General features: G+C 41.2%; 1 protein-coding gene across 1 annotated transcript; it reads left to right on the top strand.

Moving 5' to 3' along the window:
- Positions 1 to 203: 203 nt before the first annotated feature.
- Positions 204 to 15,330, top strand: LOC118253505 (cytochrome P450 4V2). Its single transcript, XM_035557935.2, has 11 exons — positions 204 to 710; positions 2,278 to 2,390; positions 3,621 to 3,706; positions 5,439 to 5,629; positions 6,054 to 6,123; positions 6,989 to 7,115; positions 8,969 to 9,160; positions 10,786 to 10,888; positions 11,240 to 11,374; positions 11,577 to 11,756; positions 13,349 to 15,330. The coding sequence occupies exons 1-11, from the start codon at positions 500 to 502 to the stop codon at positions 13,522 to 13,524; spliced, it is 1,584 nt and encodes a 527-aa protein (XP_035413828.1). The 5' UTR covers positions 204 to 499; the 3' UTR covers positions 13,525 to 15,330.
- Positions 15,331 to 16,769: the final 1,439 nt, after the last annotated feature.

Here is a 16,769-nt window from a genome sequence, read left to right as displayed (position 1 = left end):
TCACAGCCTTCAGGCATTGTGCTGCAGAGCACTGGAGCGGTTCTGCTCAGCAAAACTGTGTTCCCTGAACATCTGAAAAAAACATGGAGAAAGGCACTCTTGAAAACATTTGTCCTCCCCAAATCAGGGCAGAGACTTTTTTCTTGACAGCTATTTGTCCTTTTCCTTCTGAGAAACCATGTGGGGCATCTGAAAGCTCCTGTGACTGTTCAGCTGAGGGCATGGAAACGGCACTGTTCCCTTTGGCTGCTCTGCTGTCGTGAGCTGCTGGCAGGCAGCCTCTCTGTGCGGTTGCTTATCACGTCATCATTTATTTCCTTCTCTCCGAGCTGTGGCTCTGGGCCCTGTCTATCAGCTCCGCCTCCTGCTCTTAGGGCCTGGATCCAGCCTCTCTGCTCACTGCAAAGCGGCTGCGAGCAGTGCCAGCTGGGCCTGATGCAGTGTGCACCTGAGCGTGCCAGCGGGGAGCAAGGCTCGGAGCAGGAGCTGCGAGGCAGCCATGGAGGCCGTGCTGGGAACCGCAGGGGGCACCCAGCTTCTGCCCTGGGTGACTGGAGCTGTCACCTTGCTCTTGACGGTTGTCATCATGTGCTCCCTGCCCTCCCTGCTGGACTACTGGTGGTGGTGGCGGGTGATGAAGCCCATCCCGGGTATCAGCCCCTGCTATCCCGTGCTGGGAAATGCTCTGCAGTTGGAGCGGAAGGGAGAAGGTAGGGGCAGCTTACCTCCCAGCTGTGGGGTCCTGGTGCTGTGAGGGGCTTTGGTGCAGGAGGTGCTGGGGTGGGTGAGCGGGTTGTAGGGTGTGCCATTGCCTATAGGTCGCCCTGGGGCTGTGGGCGACCTACAGAGAACTGGGCGAGAAGCCAGCCCTGTGGGAGAGAGGAGAGGAACTGTATAAATGTGGCATTTATTATTACTCAAAGATTAGTTGATAGTGGTTTCCAGCCACTGATGCTGGACTGGGGCCTGTTTCAGGTTGTTACTGACATGGAGGGGGAATGCTGTGGTCTGTATTTCTGCAAGAAGGAGGAGCACTGGGCTGCCTTCACAGGAAGTACTAACATTGAGCACTGTGTTGTAACACTGAGCACAGCTATTAGCTGTAATCCAAACAGAGCTTTTAACTTGGGAGGAAAAAGGACTTTAAAAATATTCTTCACCCAATGAGTGTGCAACGGAATTTTAGCATGCTGAGCTGTTAGGTCATTTTCAGAATTAGCTGTGCCTTCAGTCTTTGATAGCACCTTCTACGCTTTCTGTGTAGCTAAACTGGCAAGATATGGACTAGATGAGAGCATAAATCGGTGGGTCAAGAACTGGCTGGACTGTCAGTCTCACCCCTATGAAGTCAAACTGTTGACTGTGCAATAGTGGTATCTCTCAGATGATTCAGGCATAAATGATCCTATGAACCTTTGTGCCCTTAGAGATAGGGACATTTACATTGCTAAATCCATGATGGCCTTGTAAACAGTCACTTATCCTTCAGTAATGTTTCTTAAAGGGTGAGGGTGGTGTTTAGTCCTGCAACAGCCAGCTGTTAAAAAGGCCTCTGCTAGAATGGCAAACCATCACTGATAATTAGGGCTGAGAGAGAGTAAGAAGATTTAAGCACACAGGAATAAAAAATATATATATATATGAATTTATCATTATTTTTTTTTTCAGGCAAACAATAACAGTGTAAGGGCTCCAGAGATTTTCTTCAGGAGTCCAGCTATCAGAAACTAGACATTTCAAGTGATACTTGTCCCTGCACAGTGCTCTGTCATTACTGTGGTCTATGTTGCTTGTCTGTGCATCACAAGTGTAGTATCTGTGAACCAAGTCTTAGATGGGAAAAGGCTTGATGCTGTAAAAAAGTAAAGAAATGTCTTGATGTATTATTTTGGATAGTGTCAGGTAAACCAAAATGTAAGCATAGTCTCGATAAAGTTTAATTTGGTTCAAGTTATGACAAAGAGCGTTGTGTTGCAACAGGCCCATGCTGCACGGCTCTGGGAAAGGTTAAATCAAACTGCCTTGTCTACAGCGTGGTGGGGATTCTCTAAAATACAGCACCTTCAAGAGCACAGCCATAAAGAAATGCTCCTGCAGCACAGCTAATTGACAGGTGCAAAATATGCTGCTTTGTCATGGTAGCAAGATAAAACTACAGCAAAAATACAATTATAATGCATATTATAAAAAACTCCATTGCAGAAGTCTTGCTTATTCAGAAAAACATTTTTTTTTAAATTCTAACCTGCTTTTTTATTATTATTTTTATTATTCCAGGCTTTTTTAAACAACTACAAAATTTTGCTGAAGATTTCAGGAAACAGCCGCTGTTCAAAATTTGGTTAGGACCATTGCCTATCACTGTTTTGTATCATCCTGATAGTGTGGAGGTGAGTGTGCTTGTCTCCTTTCTATCTAGATCACTCTCAGGCAGAGCAGTGCCCAACCTGTTAGTTTCTATTCTATCAATGTAATTTTTGCAAAAAAGGGCTTGAACTGATTTTACTTGAGGTTATCCTCTGACCCAATGCTAAAGAAAGGCTGAAAGTGTAAAAATAAAAAAGCTTAATCTTGGAAAAAATCAATACTGAAGATGAGCCAGCAAACGAAAGCATCGAGTAAGTATGTTTTGTACAATGAAGCATCTCCTTTAGCTTTGTTTTGAATTGTTAAATCTTCTGTTCCAAACCATAACTAAAAAGGCAATAGAAGGGTATCTGGACCATTGGAATAGAGGTGGAACATTACAAAATGCTGTTTGCAGTGCTTGTGCCCATTTGACTTTTGCATGAGAACTTGATGGGTCTGTCTTGATGCCATGAAATGATGTTAGTTTAGCTCTGGACAGTGACTGGTCATGAACTGGGAAGATAGAGCTGTTTCCTTGTTATGGTATACAGCGAGTATTGAACACTGGCTGGTGATACGATGTTGAAATCAATGGGCAGAAGTATAGGGCAAGGTGGAGAACAAAGATTTGGTGTGCAAAAGATGACTCGGAGGAAAAAATCCAGGATGTACCCCTTGTACCAGTTTGTGCTAAAAAGCTACTTGTTTTATGAGGGAGTAAGTGCAGAGTTTCACCCTGTTGCCTGATGACATTTTGTAGTGCTGTTTTGTTTATGTGAGAAAATAATGCAAGGTGTATGCCTGTTTAGGGGCTGCAGGTTGTTGAGCTGGTTGTTCCAGGCTTTCAGTGTGGTGTTACCAGGGAAGATGAGCTTGGGTTGCCTTCTTATTAAGAAAGGCCCTTGCAGACAGCAAATTTTTCTGCAAATGTTGATGGAAGAGATGGTACTTCTTGAGAATTTGGTTATGGCTGAAAACCATTGGGGTTTCTCTGAGCTCTGCTGGTAATGCAGATTTTTCTTTTTTAAGGAAGATAAGGGAATTGGTAGTAGTAGTTTCTGGTTATTTCTCTGTTTTTCAGGATTGGGACAGTTACAGAAAGACTTGAGGGTGTAGACTGTATGTTTCCACTGTGTACCAGCTTGTGTATTTGCATTTTTCTGAGGTTCAGGACATTTTCTTGGAGAAATTGAGGTTGTGTGAAGTAATCTCAGCTGAAGGTACCTCCATCTAACAAGTGATTTTTTTCCCCTCCTTTCATTTTCTGACAGGTTATTCTAAGTAGTTCAAAGCATATTGAAAAATCATTCCTGTACAAATTTCTGCATCCATGGTTGGGGACTGGACTTCTGACAAGGTATAGTAAAATGCAGGTGTATTGCTGTCTTCTTAAAATTTGCAGAGCATATGATAGAAAGAGTGCTTGGTGGCAAGAATGTTGTGTGCATCTCTGGGCAAAGATGTGGATGATAGCTCTAGAAATCTTATTCCTTGTGATACTCTTTGTTATTCTTTAGTAGCTAGTGCCCAATAAAAATATAATGGTGTTATCTATTTCTTGTAAAATTTTACCATTAATACATTTTTTGCCCAGAGACTTGGGAAGAATCTGATTTTTTGAAAAGTTGTATCCTGTGGCAAGTGGTGTTTTCTAGTCTGCGATACTACCTGCTGGATGTTTTGACTGTTGTGTGGAGTAATGTGACTGTGGCAGAACTGTGACTGTGTTGCTTATTTCAGCTGATGAAGCTGCAAACCATGATGGGCCTGAGGTTGCGTTGGGGAAAGATGGGAGAGTATCTGTACCCTGTTCTTTGTTTCCCTCATGAAGTGGAAGTTGATAAGAAGTGAGCATGGAAAGGGGTGCAAGGAAGGAGTGGAGAGAAGGAAAAACAGTGGTGCAAGGCTTTGGTGTCCTCCAGTCTTCGTAGGGTTGAGGAAATTTTTTGGTCTGGATGATGCAGATATTCAAGAGTTGGAACAAGGCAAGTATAGAGTGTCTCTGGTGCCTTTGTGCCTCTTCTCTGTGTGTCAAGGTCCCCCTGTTTGCAGTTTGTTGCTTGTTTGGAGCTCTCAGACGTGCCATTCTCGTGCTTTTTGATGGGACCGTGGTGTTGGAAAAGCCAGCTGTGATCATGGTGTGGAAGGTGCAAGTATATGTGGGAGGATAAGGAATGCCTCTTTACCTGTGTTTTATCTGTGCCTCTCAAGCAAGAGGGACAGTAATCAGTAACAAAGTGCAGAGCTGAGGTCCCTGGGTGTCAGGTGTGGCGTATGCTTCCTGCTAGTGTTCCTTCCTTACTATTTTTTTTTTTTCTCCAGGTAGACTTTTAGAGATGTTTTGACTTCCTTGTGCTTGCAAAAACATAATGAGAGGAGAATGTTCCTGTCTTTGCTGATTAAGGCCAGTAGTAGAAGACAACTGATAAGCTAGCCCAATGGCAGAGAAGTGATGTGAGGATTTGCTCTGTAAGCAGAGAATCCAGCTGTGTGTTTATGGGGCACCTGGTTCAGGAAAACAAACAAGAACCCCTGGAAGCCGGTGGCATCAGCTGTGGTTCCATGCTCGTTCACTGACATGTTGGAGGTTGTTGCCTGCCTCTGAGGAAACTCTTCATAGTCAGACCTTGAGGTAGTCATTGGCATAGCGTCCCTGGACCCTAGTTCTCCTCAATCCTAATTTCCTAGATAGTTGGTGGATAGGCAAGCACAGGTTGTGATTCACAGAGATGGTGTGGTGAGTCGAGACCTTGATGGTGAAGAGCTGGTTTGTCCTATAGATGGCTTCTGTTCACTCCCTCAGCCTGTGCACCAAGTGACCATGGGACTGTCTGAAGACTTGTTGGCAACTTCTTTTGTTGACACCAGATGTAGAAATGGTGGCTTGTGCTTCAGAGAGCTGGAACAATATATACTTCCAATTTGCTCCTTCTGAGGAGTGCTGTGGAGATGTTGAAGAGTCAGCCACAGCATGCCCATTTGTGAAGGTGCTCCAGTTGGCAGTTCTTACTGTGTGCTTTCTGTGATGGGGAGGGTTTTATTTTTGAGTTGGAGTTTTAACCCTTCCCTCTCCCCTGTCAATTTTGCAGCACTGGAGACAAGTGGCGGTCACGGAGGAAGATGATAACTCCCACATTCCACTTTGCAATCTTAAACGACTTTCTTGAGGTTATGAATGAGCAAGGGGGTATTTTGTTGGAGAAACTTGAGAAGCATGTTGACAAGGAACCATTTGATATCTTTCTGGACGTCACTCTGTGTGCCCTTGATATCATCTGTGGTAAGTCCTCCTTAGTTATTGTGGTGAGGCTGTGAGTGGTGCAGAGGCTCATGAGTACAGCTGTGTCATGTTGTGTGAGGAGATATGGGAATATCTCTGCTTACTGTGTGAATGCATTGCTATCCTCCCAAGGCTATCCTTTCTCTTAGGGTCTCACGTGACTCTGATTAGGTGAGTGGTGAGCTTAGTTTGTGGCACAAGCAGGACAGAGGTAGGAGTCTGAAGAGAGGTTTTCTTGAGGAGCAGGGCTCCTGTACCTGGAAAGGAAAAGCAAAATTCTCATCTGAAAAGGGTTGTGCATATTTATGCATCAAACTGACAGTGTGGTGACAATCAAAGTCTGGGAGCAATACTAACTTACTGTATACAGGGACTCTGCATTTCATTTTGCACTTGTGAAATGTTGATGATTTCCTTCTCCTAGAAACGGCAATGGGAAGGAATGTGGGTGCTCAGGAGAATAAGGATTCTGAGTATGTTCGTGCTATCTACAGGTAAATGGAGGTTTTTCCTTGGCTACTTTGTAGTTGGGTTGGAGTTGTTGCTGCCAATGTCAGTTCATCTGCTCTGTGAGCTGGGGTGGAGGTGGGGGTGACACAGGTAGATATAGAAAGCCAAGAAGGTAAGGAAAATTCTTGAAGTTTTTTAAGACATTTTCTGTTGTGAGAATATGCAATGGGAGGTTAAGGCTGTAAAAAGGTGTCAGCTGCTATTCGGTTAATCCATTGGTATTGGAGGTAATAATTCCTCCTCTGAGTCTCTTTCTGATGCCAAATGCATGTACAAGAGCTGAACAGCAATGACAATCAGCCCTTTTACGTGTACTCCAGTTGTTTGAGTGTCCTTGAAGCCATATATTGTGACTGATTCTTTATTTCCAATACTTTTCATGTGATATCTGGCATATATAGCATCTAGACAGTCAAGTAGAAATGTAATGTTTTCAGATGGCTGTTTGAGGTCACAGGACAGATATTTGGAGACCTAGCACAAGTTGTATGTCTTTTCAGGATATGTGGTCAATGCTTTACTGATGTGGGGTGGGAATGGACTGGGTGACTGAACGTACCTGCTTCAAGAGGATCGCCACTAAAAGGACATATGCTCTCCTTCTCAAAGATCAGTGCTTAAAGATAGATGTCATAGTGATGCTGAATGCTGGGGTGGATGACAGATTTTGAGATCAGAAAACAAAGAATATGTTTCGGATGAATGTGTTTAAACCCATACAACATGTTTATCTCTGTTTCATAGAGAGAGGTAGAGGGAGGCACAACTTCTTTTTTGGTTCTTGAAATTGTGCTGTGAATTTACTTTTTGTCAAGAAATGTTACGTGACGTAATTTTTTGTTCCCCTAGGATGAGTGATCTAATCCAACAGCGACAGAAGAGCCCTTGGCTTTGGCATGATCTTGTATATATTCTGTTTAAGGAAGGAAGAGAGCATGAGAGGAATCTTAAGATCCTTCACAATTTTACAGATACAGTATGGCCTTTATTATTATTATTTATTATTTTTTTATTTTTGTTATTTATGCCACATTCTAGTTGACAGAGAGTTTTGCACTTAGTAGCTAGCTTCCAAATTGCAGATGAGAATCAGCACTCTTACTGTGCATCTATTAAAAGAACTATCCTTTGGGATGCTGAGGAATCCCCTAAAAAGAAGTCAATACATGTCTTCTCTGTAAGGCGGTCTCATTTTTAAGCAGGGGAGTGTATTACTCCAAGGGAATAACAGGACTCATTGGTCCTGGACAACTGAAATAAACAACAGGTGTTCACCAAATTCTTGTTCTGTCCATCTTAATTGCCTGTAACAGTTCTCAGCCGAGTTTGTATCAGTAAAACAAATACACTGGTAATGCCACTTGGTCCAGTCCTCAGATATGGAAGCCCGTGTTTGTTTTCCTTCATTTGGAGAAGAATTGCTGAGGTGACTAAACACGCACGGGTCCCTACATGAAAAATAAAACACTGGTATGGAAACCATTAAACATACGTCACTGACTTTGCATAAAATGCAGTCTTCTCTTACTATTTTAGACTGTGAAAGGAACACCCTTTTTTCTCAGTAAGTAGCCCCTGTGCTGTTCTTGCCAATGGCTGCCCTCCCAAGCTTACTGTTAAGATGTTACCAGGAGGCTGTTTTCCTGGAAATGTTTATGTACCCTACAGTGTCTTTGCCCACAGCAAAAGAAATAGTCCCTGAACTTTCAGTACATATAATGAGTCATATTGACCATGCACTCCTGCAGTGTATAGAGAAATGGGCATCTCTATCGTGCTGTGTTCTGTCAGAGTAAAATTCTCATTGGAGTTGTTTTTAAGTAGCTTAGGTTATATTTTGCTTCCTCTTATTGGAAATTGCAGCAGTGAAGCATGAGAAAGAGCCTTAAGGTAATACTGCTGCTGTCCTTCCATGCTGGGCTGGTGCACTGGATATAAGACACCAAATCTCAGAAGATGATAAAGGAACACTAAATAATATCACCTAGCATAGGTGCTGACAGAAAGAAGAGATGAGGTGGTTCTGCATGTGTTATTATAAGTGTGTATATTCGAAACAACGTGTGTGCATAATTATATTTTCCCCATTCAGTGCTTCTTCTGAACTGAATCATGTATTACACAACCTTTAAAAAAATGTTGAGAGCGATACTGGCCAGTTTACTGAAGAGCTTCATTGTGCTGTTACAGCAATGATGGTGATGGCAGGAACTTCCCATCTGTCACTGGGGCTGTGCTTTGACCTTAAAAGAGGAAGCAGAACCACTGCTCTGATACCAAAGAAAAACTATGAGGCTTCAGTGTAGTGGTTCCAGCCATGCTATGTATAGTCCTGATGTAGGTTTTTGGGGTGCCCTGGTGTCTTTCTCTTCATTCCTCCGAGTTCCCCAGAGGTTGGAAACATGTTCCTTTCCTTATTTATTGGGTTGGGTAGATTTCTTCTTGGTGATTGGTCTGCTCAAATTGTTGTGATGTTTTCTGACTTGCTGTTGCCATTGCTGGCATTAACAATAAGCTCGTTCCAGATATTCTTGATGTGTTCACACTTTTCGATGGTCAACACATTGAACAGTTTGACTGTTTTCTTGAACACACAAAATCTTTTCAAGGTTAATTCTATTGTTTGGGACAAGATGTTGGTCATATTTAATTTACTAAAACAAAAAGTTGATTAAGATCACAATCCAATGCTAACAGCTATGCTAACTAGGCCTACCTCATGTAGACTGCTATAGATGGATATTTTTGTTTTAACAAGTTAGGATGAACCTGTGTGATTTATGCAGCACACACTGCATGCAGCATCTCATATACTGGTTTTAATCTCAGGTCATTGCAGAAAAAGCTGCAGAACTTGAAAACAACAAGCGAATGAAACATGATACTGATGTGAACAGTGAAGAAAGTGGTTCCAAAAAGAGAGAAGCTTTCCTGGACATGCTGCTGAATGCAACAGATGATGAAGGGAACAAATTGAGCTACAAGGACATTCGTGAAGAAGTAGATACTTTCATGTTTGAGGTACCAAAGGGAGCCAATGGTTTGGGGTTTTTTGTTTGTATTTATTTTTGTTTGCATTTTTTTTTCCCCAGAACTTAAGATTCACAATTTACAGGCAGTGACTCCTTTTTTTTCTTAGTTTAGGAAGCCACTTCTAGTATAAAGTTATTTTATCCCTGGAAGCCTAAGAGGAAACTCCTGTAGGAGACAAACTCCCTCCTGTAGGAGAAAAAACTATTGATCTAGAATTGTATGCCCTGACAAAATATTGGGCAATACATGTGGCAGGCCCTGCCTATGTGAGCAGGTTTTACTCATACAAGCAGAAGTGTAATAACAGTTTGATGGTTGATATCGCATCTCAGCTTCTGCTACAAACCTCATTCATGCCATTGAGAACTCTAAATGGTTTCAATGCTTTGCCTTGCATTTCGTCAGTTCTCACATTTTAACCCTTTCCATGTTGGCTATAACCTCGTGGTTCTGTCATGATTGTGCTTTGGTAGTGTGTTCTTGGTACCATCACCTCATGTGTGGTTCCCTCTCCAGCGAAGGGTCTAAATAAGACTGTTTCCCACAAACTTCCATTAGGTGGACCTGAAATCTGTCTCAGAAGAACTTAGTTCAGAGATGTATTAATGTTGCTCTAATCTAGAGAAACTCTTGCTATTTTACCATTCCTAAGTGACTCCATAGCATTTTTAACTTCATAATAAGTGGCCATTTTAAGTATCAAAATAATTTGATGGTCAGTTTTTCCCTTTTATGTTCCCCTCTGGTTTTTTTCGTTTCCTTTTCCTTTTCTTTTCCTTTCCTTGCTCTTACGCAGTTCTGAGAACAGTGATAGCTGATTCCCTACTTATAGGAAGCCAAGTAGTATTCCCCCCTATGGCTACTCTACTGTGTGTCATTAGACCCTTTTTGAGATAATGTCCCTTGTACATCTACTGTGGTAGTCATTGGCACCCAAGTTCTTATGTTACTGACTGGACAGTAAACAAAAAAATGACTATACATCCATTTCATTGTGTAGACATACTGGGATACTGCTATGATACACCTCTCTGAACAAATTATCTGACGCTTTGCAAGAAGGGGAAAAACAGTGAGAGCTGCTGACCTATGTAGAGCTATAGTAGTCAGTCACTGAATTCCTGAAAAGGAGAGATAAGCAAGCAGCAAGTGTCACCATCTGAGACAAAATACAAGGAAAACAAAAACAAACAAATAAACAAACAACAACAACAACAATTAAAAAAAACAACAACAAAAAAGGTAGTTTATGCAGTTTTCTGGAGGCGGAGTAGTAAAAAAAAAAAAAAAAAAAAGGATCCTTGGGTTATTTCAATGCTTTTTCCCTTTTGGTCAGTTTTCATGCACCTGACAGAATCATGGATCATCTTAGATCCTGGTAATCAGTGTAGGATAGAGTTCAACACTTGATTTTTATTTTTTATTTTTTTATTTTTTATTTTTTTTTTATTTTTTTTAATTTTTTTTTTTTCTTCTCCTTGTGGTTCTTGGAGTAGTGAGTTTATCTCACTTTCCCTACTAGCTGTACACCTAAGTATTTATATAGCATACCTAAACGTGCCACATTCATGTATAGTGTTGAAGTGAATGTCTTTGTAAATATGGACCTCTAGGGCCATGATACAACAGCAGCTTCTATGAACTGGGTACTGTACTTGCTTGGATGTAATCCTGAAGTCCAGAAGAAGGTTCACAGAGAACTGGATGAGGTGTTTGGTACGTTTCCATTACTCCTTCATTGGGGTTGTGGTGGTGTTTGTATTTGTGGGTGGTACTGTTATAGATACATTATAAGCCTAGAGGTAGAAGGGGATGTAGGAACAGACCTTGTGGTCATGCTGAAGCTTTCAGTTGTTAGGGGTGATGGGGAGAGGTACTAGAAGTGTGTGTAGGAGACTACAGCCAACCTTACATCCTTGTGACAAATCATGTATTCAATATCTGTGTAACACAATGTGTAGTCTTGGTGCATGATGGTCCCAACTCCTGGAGGGAGTCAAGATGTGTTTGTTTAAACAAAAATGAGGTGTGTCCATCATGTTCACCCCCCTATCCATGTTTGGCCAGGCAACACGGAGCGTCCTGTTACAGTGGATGATTTGAAGAAGCTTCGATACCTTGAGTGTGTTGTGAAAGAAGCCCTGCGACTCTTCCCTTCAGTTCCCATGTTTGCCCGTTCCTTGGCAGAGGATTGCTGTATTAGTAAGTGGGATCCTGTTCTGCTGGTGCTTGCCACTTCCATTCCTGCCAGCATCTCAGTGGAGGTGTTTCCCAAGTAAAGAGCAGGGCTTTCTTTTTTGTATATTTTACTGTGAGTCTGTCTATAGGAAGTCAATTTTTTTGCTGTTAAGTTGCCCAGATGTGTTTTTGTTATTTTTTTCCTCCTTTCCCTGTTTTCTTTCAGGAGGATATAAGATACCAAAAGGCACAAATGTCCTTGTCATAACTTATATGCTGCACAGAGATCCCGATATCTTCCCTGAGCCAGAGGAATTCAGACCTGAGCGCTTCTTCCCTGAAAACAGTAAGGGAAGACACCCATATGCTTACGTGCCCTTCTCAGCTGGTCCCAGGAACTGTATTGGTATGTAGCTGAAGATAAAGATTTCATGATGTACCAGTGCTGCTTTTGGTGTGGTGACCATAGCAGCAACAAGAGTATCAGAAACTGGAGTCTTGACACACCTTTTGGTGGCACCCGAGACTTCTGGGTGCTGTCTCTCCTGTCAGGCTCGAGCTGCAACATTTTGTTTCTTCCCAAGGGTTTCCTTTCTTCCCAAGGCCCAGTGCACATCAACCTGGTGTTTCCTCCTTGTTGCCTGTGCTGCATGGAAGCATGTGAATGGGCTCCTGTGTCAGGGCAGGATCGCTTACAGACTTCTGATCTGTGTTCTGTGGGACACTGTGGAGTGAGAGAAGGCACACGTCCTGCACTTGCTTTGCTCTGGAAATGTGTCATCTGTCTATCTGATCATCTCAGCTGGGTGTCCCAAACATGCAGTCTGCAAAGGATGTATTCTTTCTCTTTTTCTGACACCATTGTTGCTTTGGTGTTTTTGCTGTCTTCCCAGAACTTCTTAGTTCTTCAGGTACCACTGAGACACTTGGTATTTGTCAATGCACAGAACAGAGGCACCATTGTTTATATTATAGAACATGTGGAAAGGCTGTTCCCTGCACTGATCTTAAGTGGAGAAAGTGAACATTCAACAATTGCCATGCCATTTGCAAGAATACATGTTCTGTTTTCATTTTATTTTTTGGAGTTTGTCTCAATGGGAATAGATGATCTTCCCAGAAGAACAGCGGACCAGGTCCTCACATGCTCCAAAGAGGAAATCTGATTTAGTATTATGTGACTAGCTAGTTCCTAGATATACAGGAGTGTGTACAGCAGGAGAGTGCATGGTAGGTGGTTTATTAATATCGTTGCAGAAGTTCAGCACAGAGTACATGTGTACAGACATCCATCTGTACAGATTGTACAAAGAAGAGCACAGAAAATATTTAGAGCACTGGGGTTTTGTGTCCTGTTGGTATTTTCAATTTAGTTTGAGTGAACTGCTTGGACTGTGATGCTTAGTTGGGTTTCCCTCTTATTTCTCTGTTCTCCCCTTCTCCACCTTTCTATAAAATCTAAATTGAACTTTGGCTTCTGTGCTAGCAAATCATCAGTGTGTGTGATGCACAGTGTTTGAAAGTCTGCCTCTGGTTCTGTTGCACTTTTATCTCCTTTTCTCCTCTTTGCATATGTGGAACAGTGGGATTTATCTCTTCCTGCGGTCTTTGTGTTGCATCTTCTGCTGCTCTCATCTGTCATCCGTTCTTCCCTGCCTAGTCCGCCCAAGACACATGACAAGGCTGTGTTTTGTATTAGGACCATGTAAACTGTTGAATATCTCCCCTTCGATGTTTGAGTACTGTGTACTATGGGAAGAAAAATGTGCTATAGGTTGGCCCAGGAAGGCCAGATGCATCATGCAGAGAAAAGTGCTAGTTTCGGTAGTATCCACCATATATGACCTCGATTTTTGGCCCACTCAATTCTGTTCCCAAGGCAGGCGCATGGTCCTTGCTGCCCTGTGTTCCTGGGGGGTATCACCATGAACACACAAGTGCAACAGCTGTTGCTGCAATGTGACAATAACACCTTTTTTGCTGCACTGTAATCCATAGGTCAGCGCTTTGCACAAATGGAAGAGAAAACTCTTCTAGCCCTCATCCTGCGGCGCTTTTGGGTGGAATCCTGTCAAAAGCGAGAAGAGCTTGGTCTGGCAGGAGACCTAATTCTTCGTCCAAATAATGGCATCTGGGTTAAGCTGAAGAGGAGGCCAAACACCATAGCAGAATGAAAGGAAATTCAACGTTTCATTTTTCCCAAAGCTTTCAAGCTAATTTGGCTGGGAGATGTTTTAAAATCAGATGATCTGGTAGCAGTCCAGCAATTGTTGGAGTTAAAGTTTTTACTGGTTGTTTAATCAAAGAAGATGTTGCAACATCCATAAATCGTTCTACTTTTCTAGTACATGAGAGCTTCTTGTTCATCTTTGAAGTGCAAGTCCTTCAACATCAAATCTTAGTGCCTTATCTACTCACATGAAGCTGTTCTATTGCAACAGTGTAAAAACTCTGAAATGATGGTACTAACAACAGTATTGTTTCTGATGGAGATAGATGATTTTATTTCATAGCATTCATGAAATAACTGATGGTCTCAAAGCTTTGTATATTTTTAAGGTTTATTTGTCTTCAAAAGGTACAAGCGAACATGTCTTCCATTGGCACAACTTTTTTTCTGTTTTGGTGATGACTACATCTATGAAGACAAAGCAAAAATCTCTCATAATTTTTACTCCTCCTTTGTAAGCATTTACATTAGTTCTTAAGTGGCAAGTACTCTGAAATATTTTTTAGCAAATTATACAGTATGTATCAACCTGTATAAATTGCACCATGAATGACATAGTGTGCAATTTGCACACAGGATTTCATAATGACAGAAACAATGTATTACAGGTTTGGAGAATAAACTTCTACTGTGCCTCAGAATGAAATGAAATTGTATCTGTAAAAATTAAATGTCTGGTAAATTACTGATGAATAATTATATAATGATTTATCAGTCCCCCGTGGGGTGATGCATCATTGAGATTTTACTGTGTTGGTCAAAGCTCAAACAAGGAGCCAGTCTGTTTGTGCCTTCTGGGGTCATAAAATCAACATGGAGAATTTCTTGCTAACCGATGTTAAAGAGGAATTACAGTAATGGAATGAAGTGCCTGTGGAAATTTCTGACTGTTCTTTAAAGACTCTCAAACAGAAACAAAAAGCAGTCAAGCAGCTCTCAGAGGTGTTAATGATGACAGAAGAGCCTAGAACCTCTATAGAGAGCAGAGCAGCAAGTATATTCAGTTATGTAGCTGGAAAATTTCTCAAGTGTTTTTGTTAACAACTTCTACAACAATCTCAGTGATTCTCATAGAAATTCTATTTTTTTTTCTTTTTTTTTTTTTCCTTTTCTATTTTATCTACCAGAATACGTTTGAGGAACTCAGAGAGAATTGTCTACCCTGAAGGAATCCATTTGATCCTTCTTTCCTTCAAGATCAAAGGAAATGTATGATTTGTTGACTCATTCAATGGTATTACAGTTTCATAACCATCCTCAACTTGGAATTCATAGTTGTATCCAGAGGTGTCCCTCAGAGATTCAAGGAACTTAAATTTCTTCCTTTCCTTCTTCCACAAGACATTATTGACAAATAATTTATTGTAATTGCTACCTTTCTTTTGCCATAAAGAAATAGTAAGTCATGTAAGAATAATAACATGGTTACATTTTCAGCCTTCATTTTCAAAGACAGGTTTCACTGCTAGATAATAACAAGAATTTAAATTTACCAGGCTGATTATAAGAACTGTTTTCTTTATATACACATAAAACAAATGAGACCTCATGTTTTCTAATGACACTCTAAGTTAAGGAATTATTTAACACTTTCGGATACTTGGCAACATGAGCTTTGCAGGTATACAAGATTTGCATCATTTGCTCAGGACATTCAATATATACCTGAAAATGAGAGAGGTACTTCATTTTTTGTCAAACCATTTCCTTAACTGAGGACTTTCAAGATGAATAAAAATAATATTAATTCCTTTTCTTCTGTGAGATCTATTTTGTAGATGCAGTCTTTAAAAATTATCAAACTGTAACAATTGTCTCAATAAGGAAATAATTGTTGTGACATCTATCTACAACAAACATTATTTTTGCCTGTACTTTATTTTTGTTTCATACTTTTCTGATATAAGGGGATCTCAGATAAACTGTAATTTCTCTATAGCCTCTGTTGGGAACAAGAAAAATAATTGAGATAAAAAATGAATAAAACAGTAGTGAAGAACTCTTTATCTGAAGTGCACAAGTTCAAATTCTGGTGCAAGGTTACCACAGAGGAAAATCCATACTTAACAATGCACATACATTCTTTGCCAAGATGAGCACTAAGGTAATTCTGTATTCTTTGTATTCAGAGCTGCTCTGAAAAGGCAGTGACCTCTCATCTTTTGTTGTGGAAACTGATTCTGAAGCAAGCTGAGGCTGTTAAGGAAATAAACATTGACAAAATCAATGCTGAAAGTACAGGAACTTTCTACTGGCAGGGTAGATGTTGGATACTCGGTAGTGGAGTGTGTGCTCTTTTCAACCTGAGTCATGTGGTGTGTAGTTGTTGGTTATGGCTATTCTTTAAAACAAACAAACAATCAAAAACCCCAAACCAAACAACAATAACAACAAAAACCTTTAAGACTTAGGAATGCAATGCAGCTATGCCAGGCTTCCTGATAAAGTAAATGAACGATAAAATATTGTGTATTAAAAATGACATGTACATAGATGTATGTGATTTTTTTCTGATGGCTAGGTATCTGCTGATGCTTAGATCTGAAGGCAGTGGCTGAATTCTAAACCCCAATGTTACTCCCGAGTAATGGTTCGTAAAGTTTAGCATCACTGAGGTTAATGACGGGATGGTGCTGCCTCCATTTCTGAAGTATAACTGCCTTGCTGTAAGAAGCCTTGACTCATACAAAAAGCTCTTTCATCTGTTGACAGAAAGGGCCTAACTTTGTGCTGGGATGACTGAAAAAGAGTGTGTGTGTATGTTCCTGGGTCATTATCTGTAGCTGTTATGAAGAAAACTGACAACAAACCCTCTGTGTGACTTAGGTAGTGCTGCTTCTAAGTTCCTCCAAGGCTGTCTCAAAGGCACTGGGGGTTTCCAACCTTGACACAAACTGCTTTTTGGGCTCCTGACAATTAGATGTTTGGGACACATACATGAGGGGAACTAGTGGTGGCTATCTAGACACTTTCCTGAATTTAATCCTCATGTAGCAAAGGACAAAGGGACATAGCACCCATGTATAGAAGAAGTTAGTACCCTGCTGCATGCAGATCCTCTTGCCGTATGTGATATAACATGGCATCTCATTGATGCTTCTGCCAGCAGGTAAAAGATTCAAAGAGCCTTGGGAGACTCCTACAGTATTTTCCTTTCTAAAAGCAGTATTGGTGCCACTCCTTCACAAA

The sequence above is a fragment of the Cygnus atratus genome, chromosome 4 (genome assembly GCF_013377495.2).
Source record: "Cygnus atratus isolate AKBS03 ecotype Queensland, Australia chromosome 4, CAtr_DNAZoo_HiC_assembly, whole genome shotgun sequence".
NCBI classification, from domain to species: domain Eukaryota; kingdom Metazoa; phylum Chordata; class Aves; order Anseriformes; family Anatidae; genus Cygnus; species Cygnus atratus.
This window is presented reverse-complemented; position numbering and strand designations above follow the sequence as displayed.

Coding starts and splice junctions, on each gene's coding strand:
- LOC118253505 (XM_035557935.2), top strand. CDS start 500: ATGGAGGCCGTGCTGGGAACCGCAGGGGGCACCCAGCTTCTGCCCTGG. Junction 2,391..3,620: donor ATCATCCTGATAGTGTGGAG/GTGAGTGTGCTT, acceptor ATTTTCTGACAG/GTTATTCTAAGTAGTTCAAA. Junction 10,889..11,239: donor AGAACTGGATGAGGTGTTTG/GTACGTTTCCAT, acceptor ATGTTTGGCCAG/GCAACACGGAGCGTCCTGTT.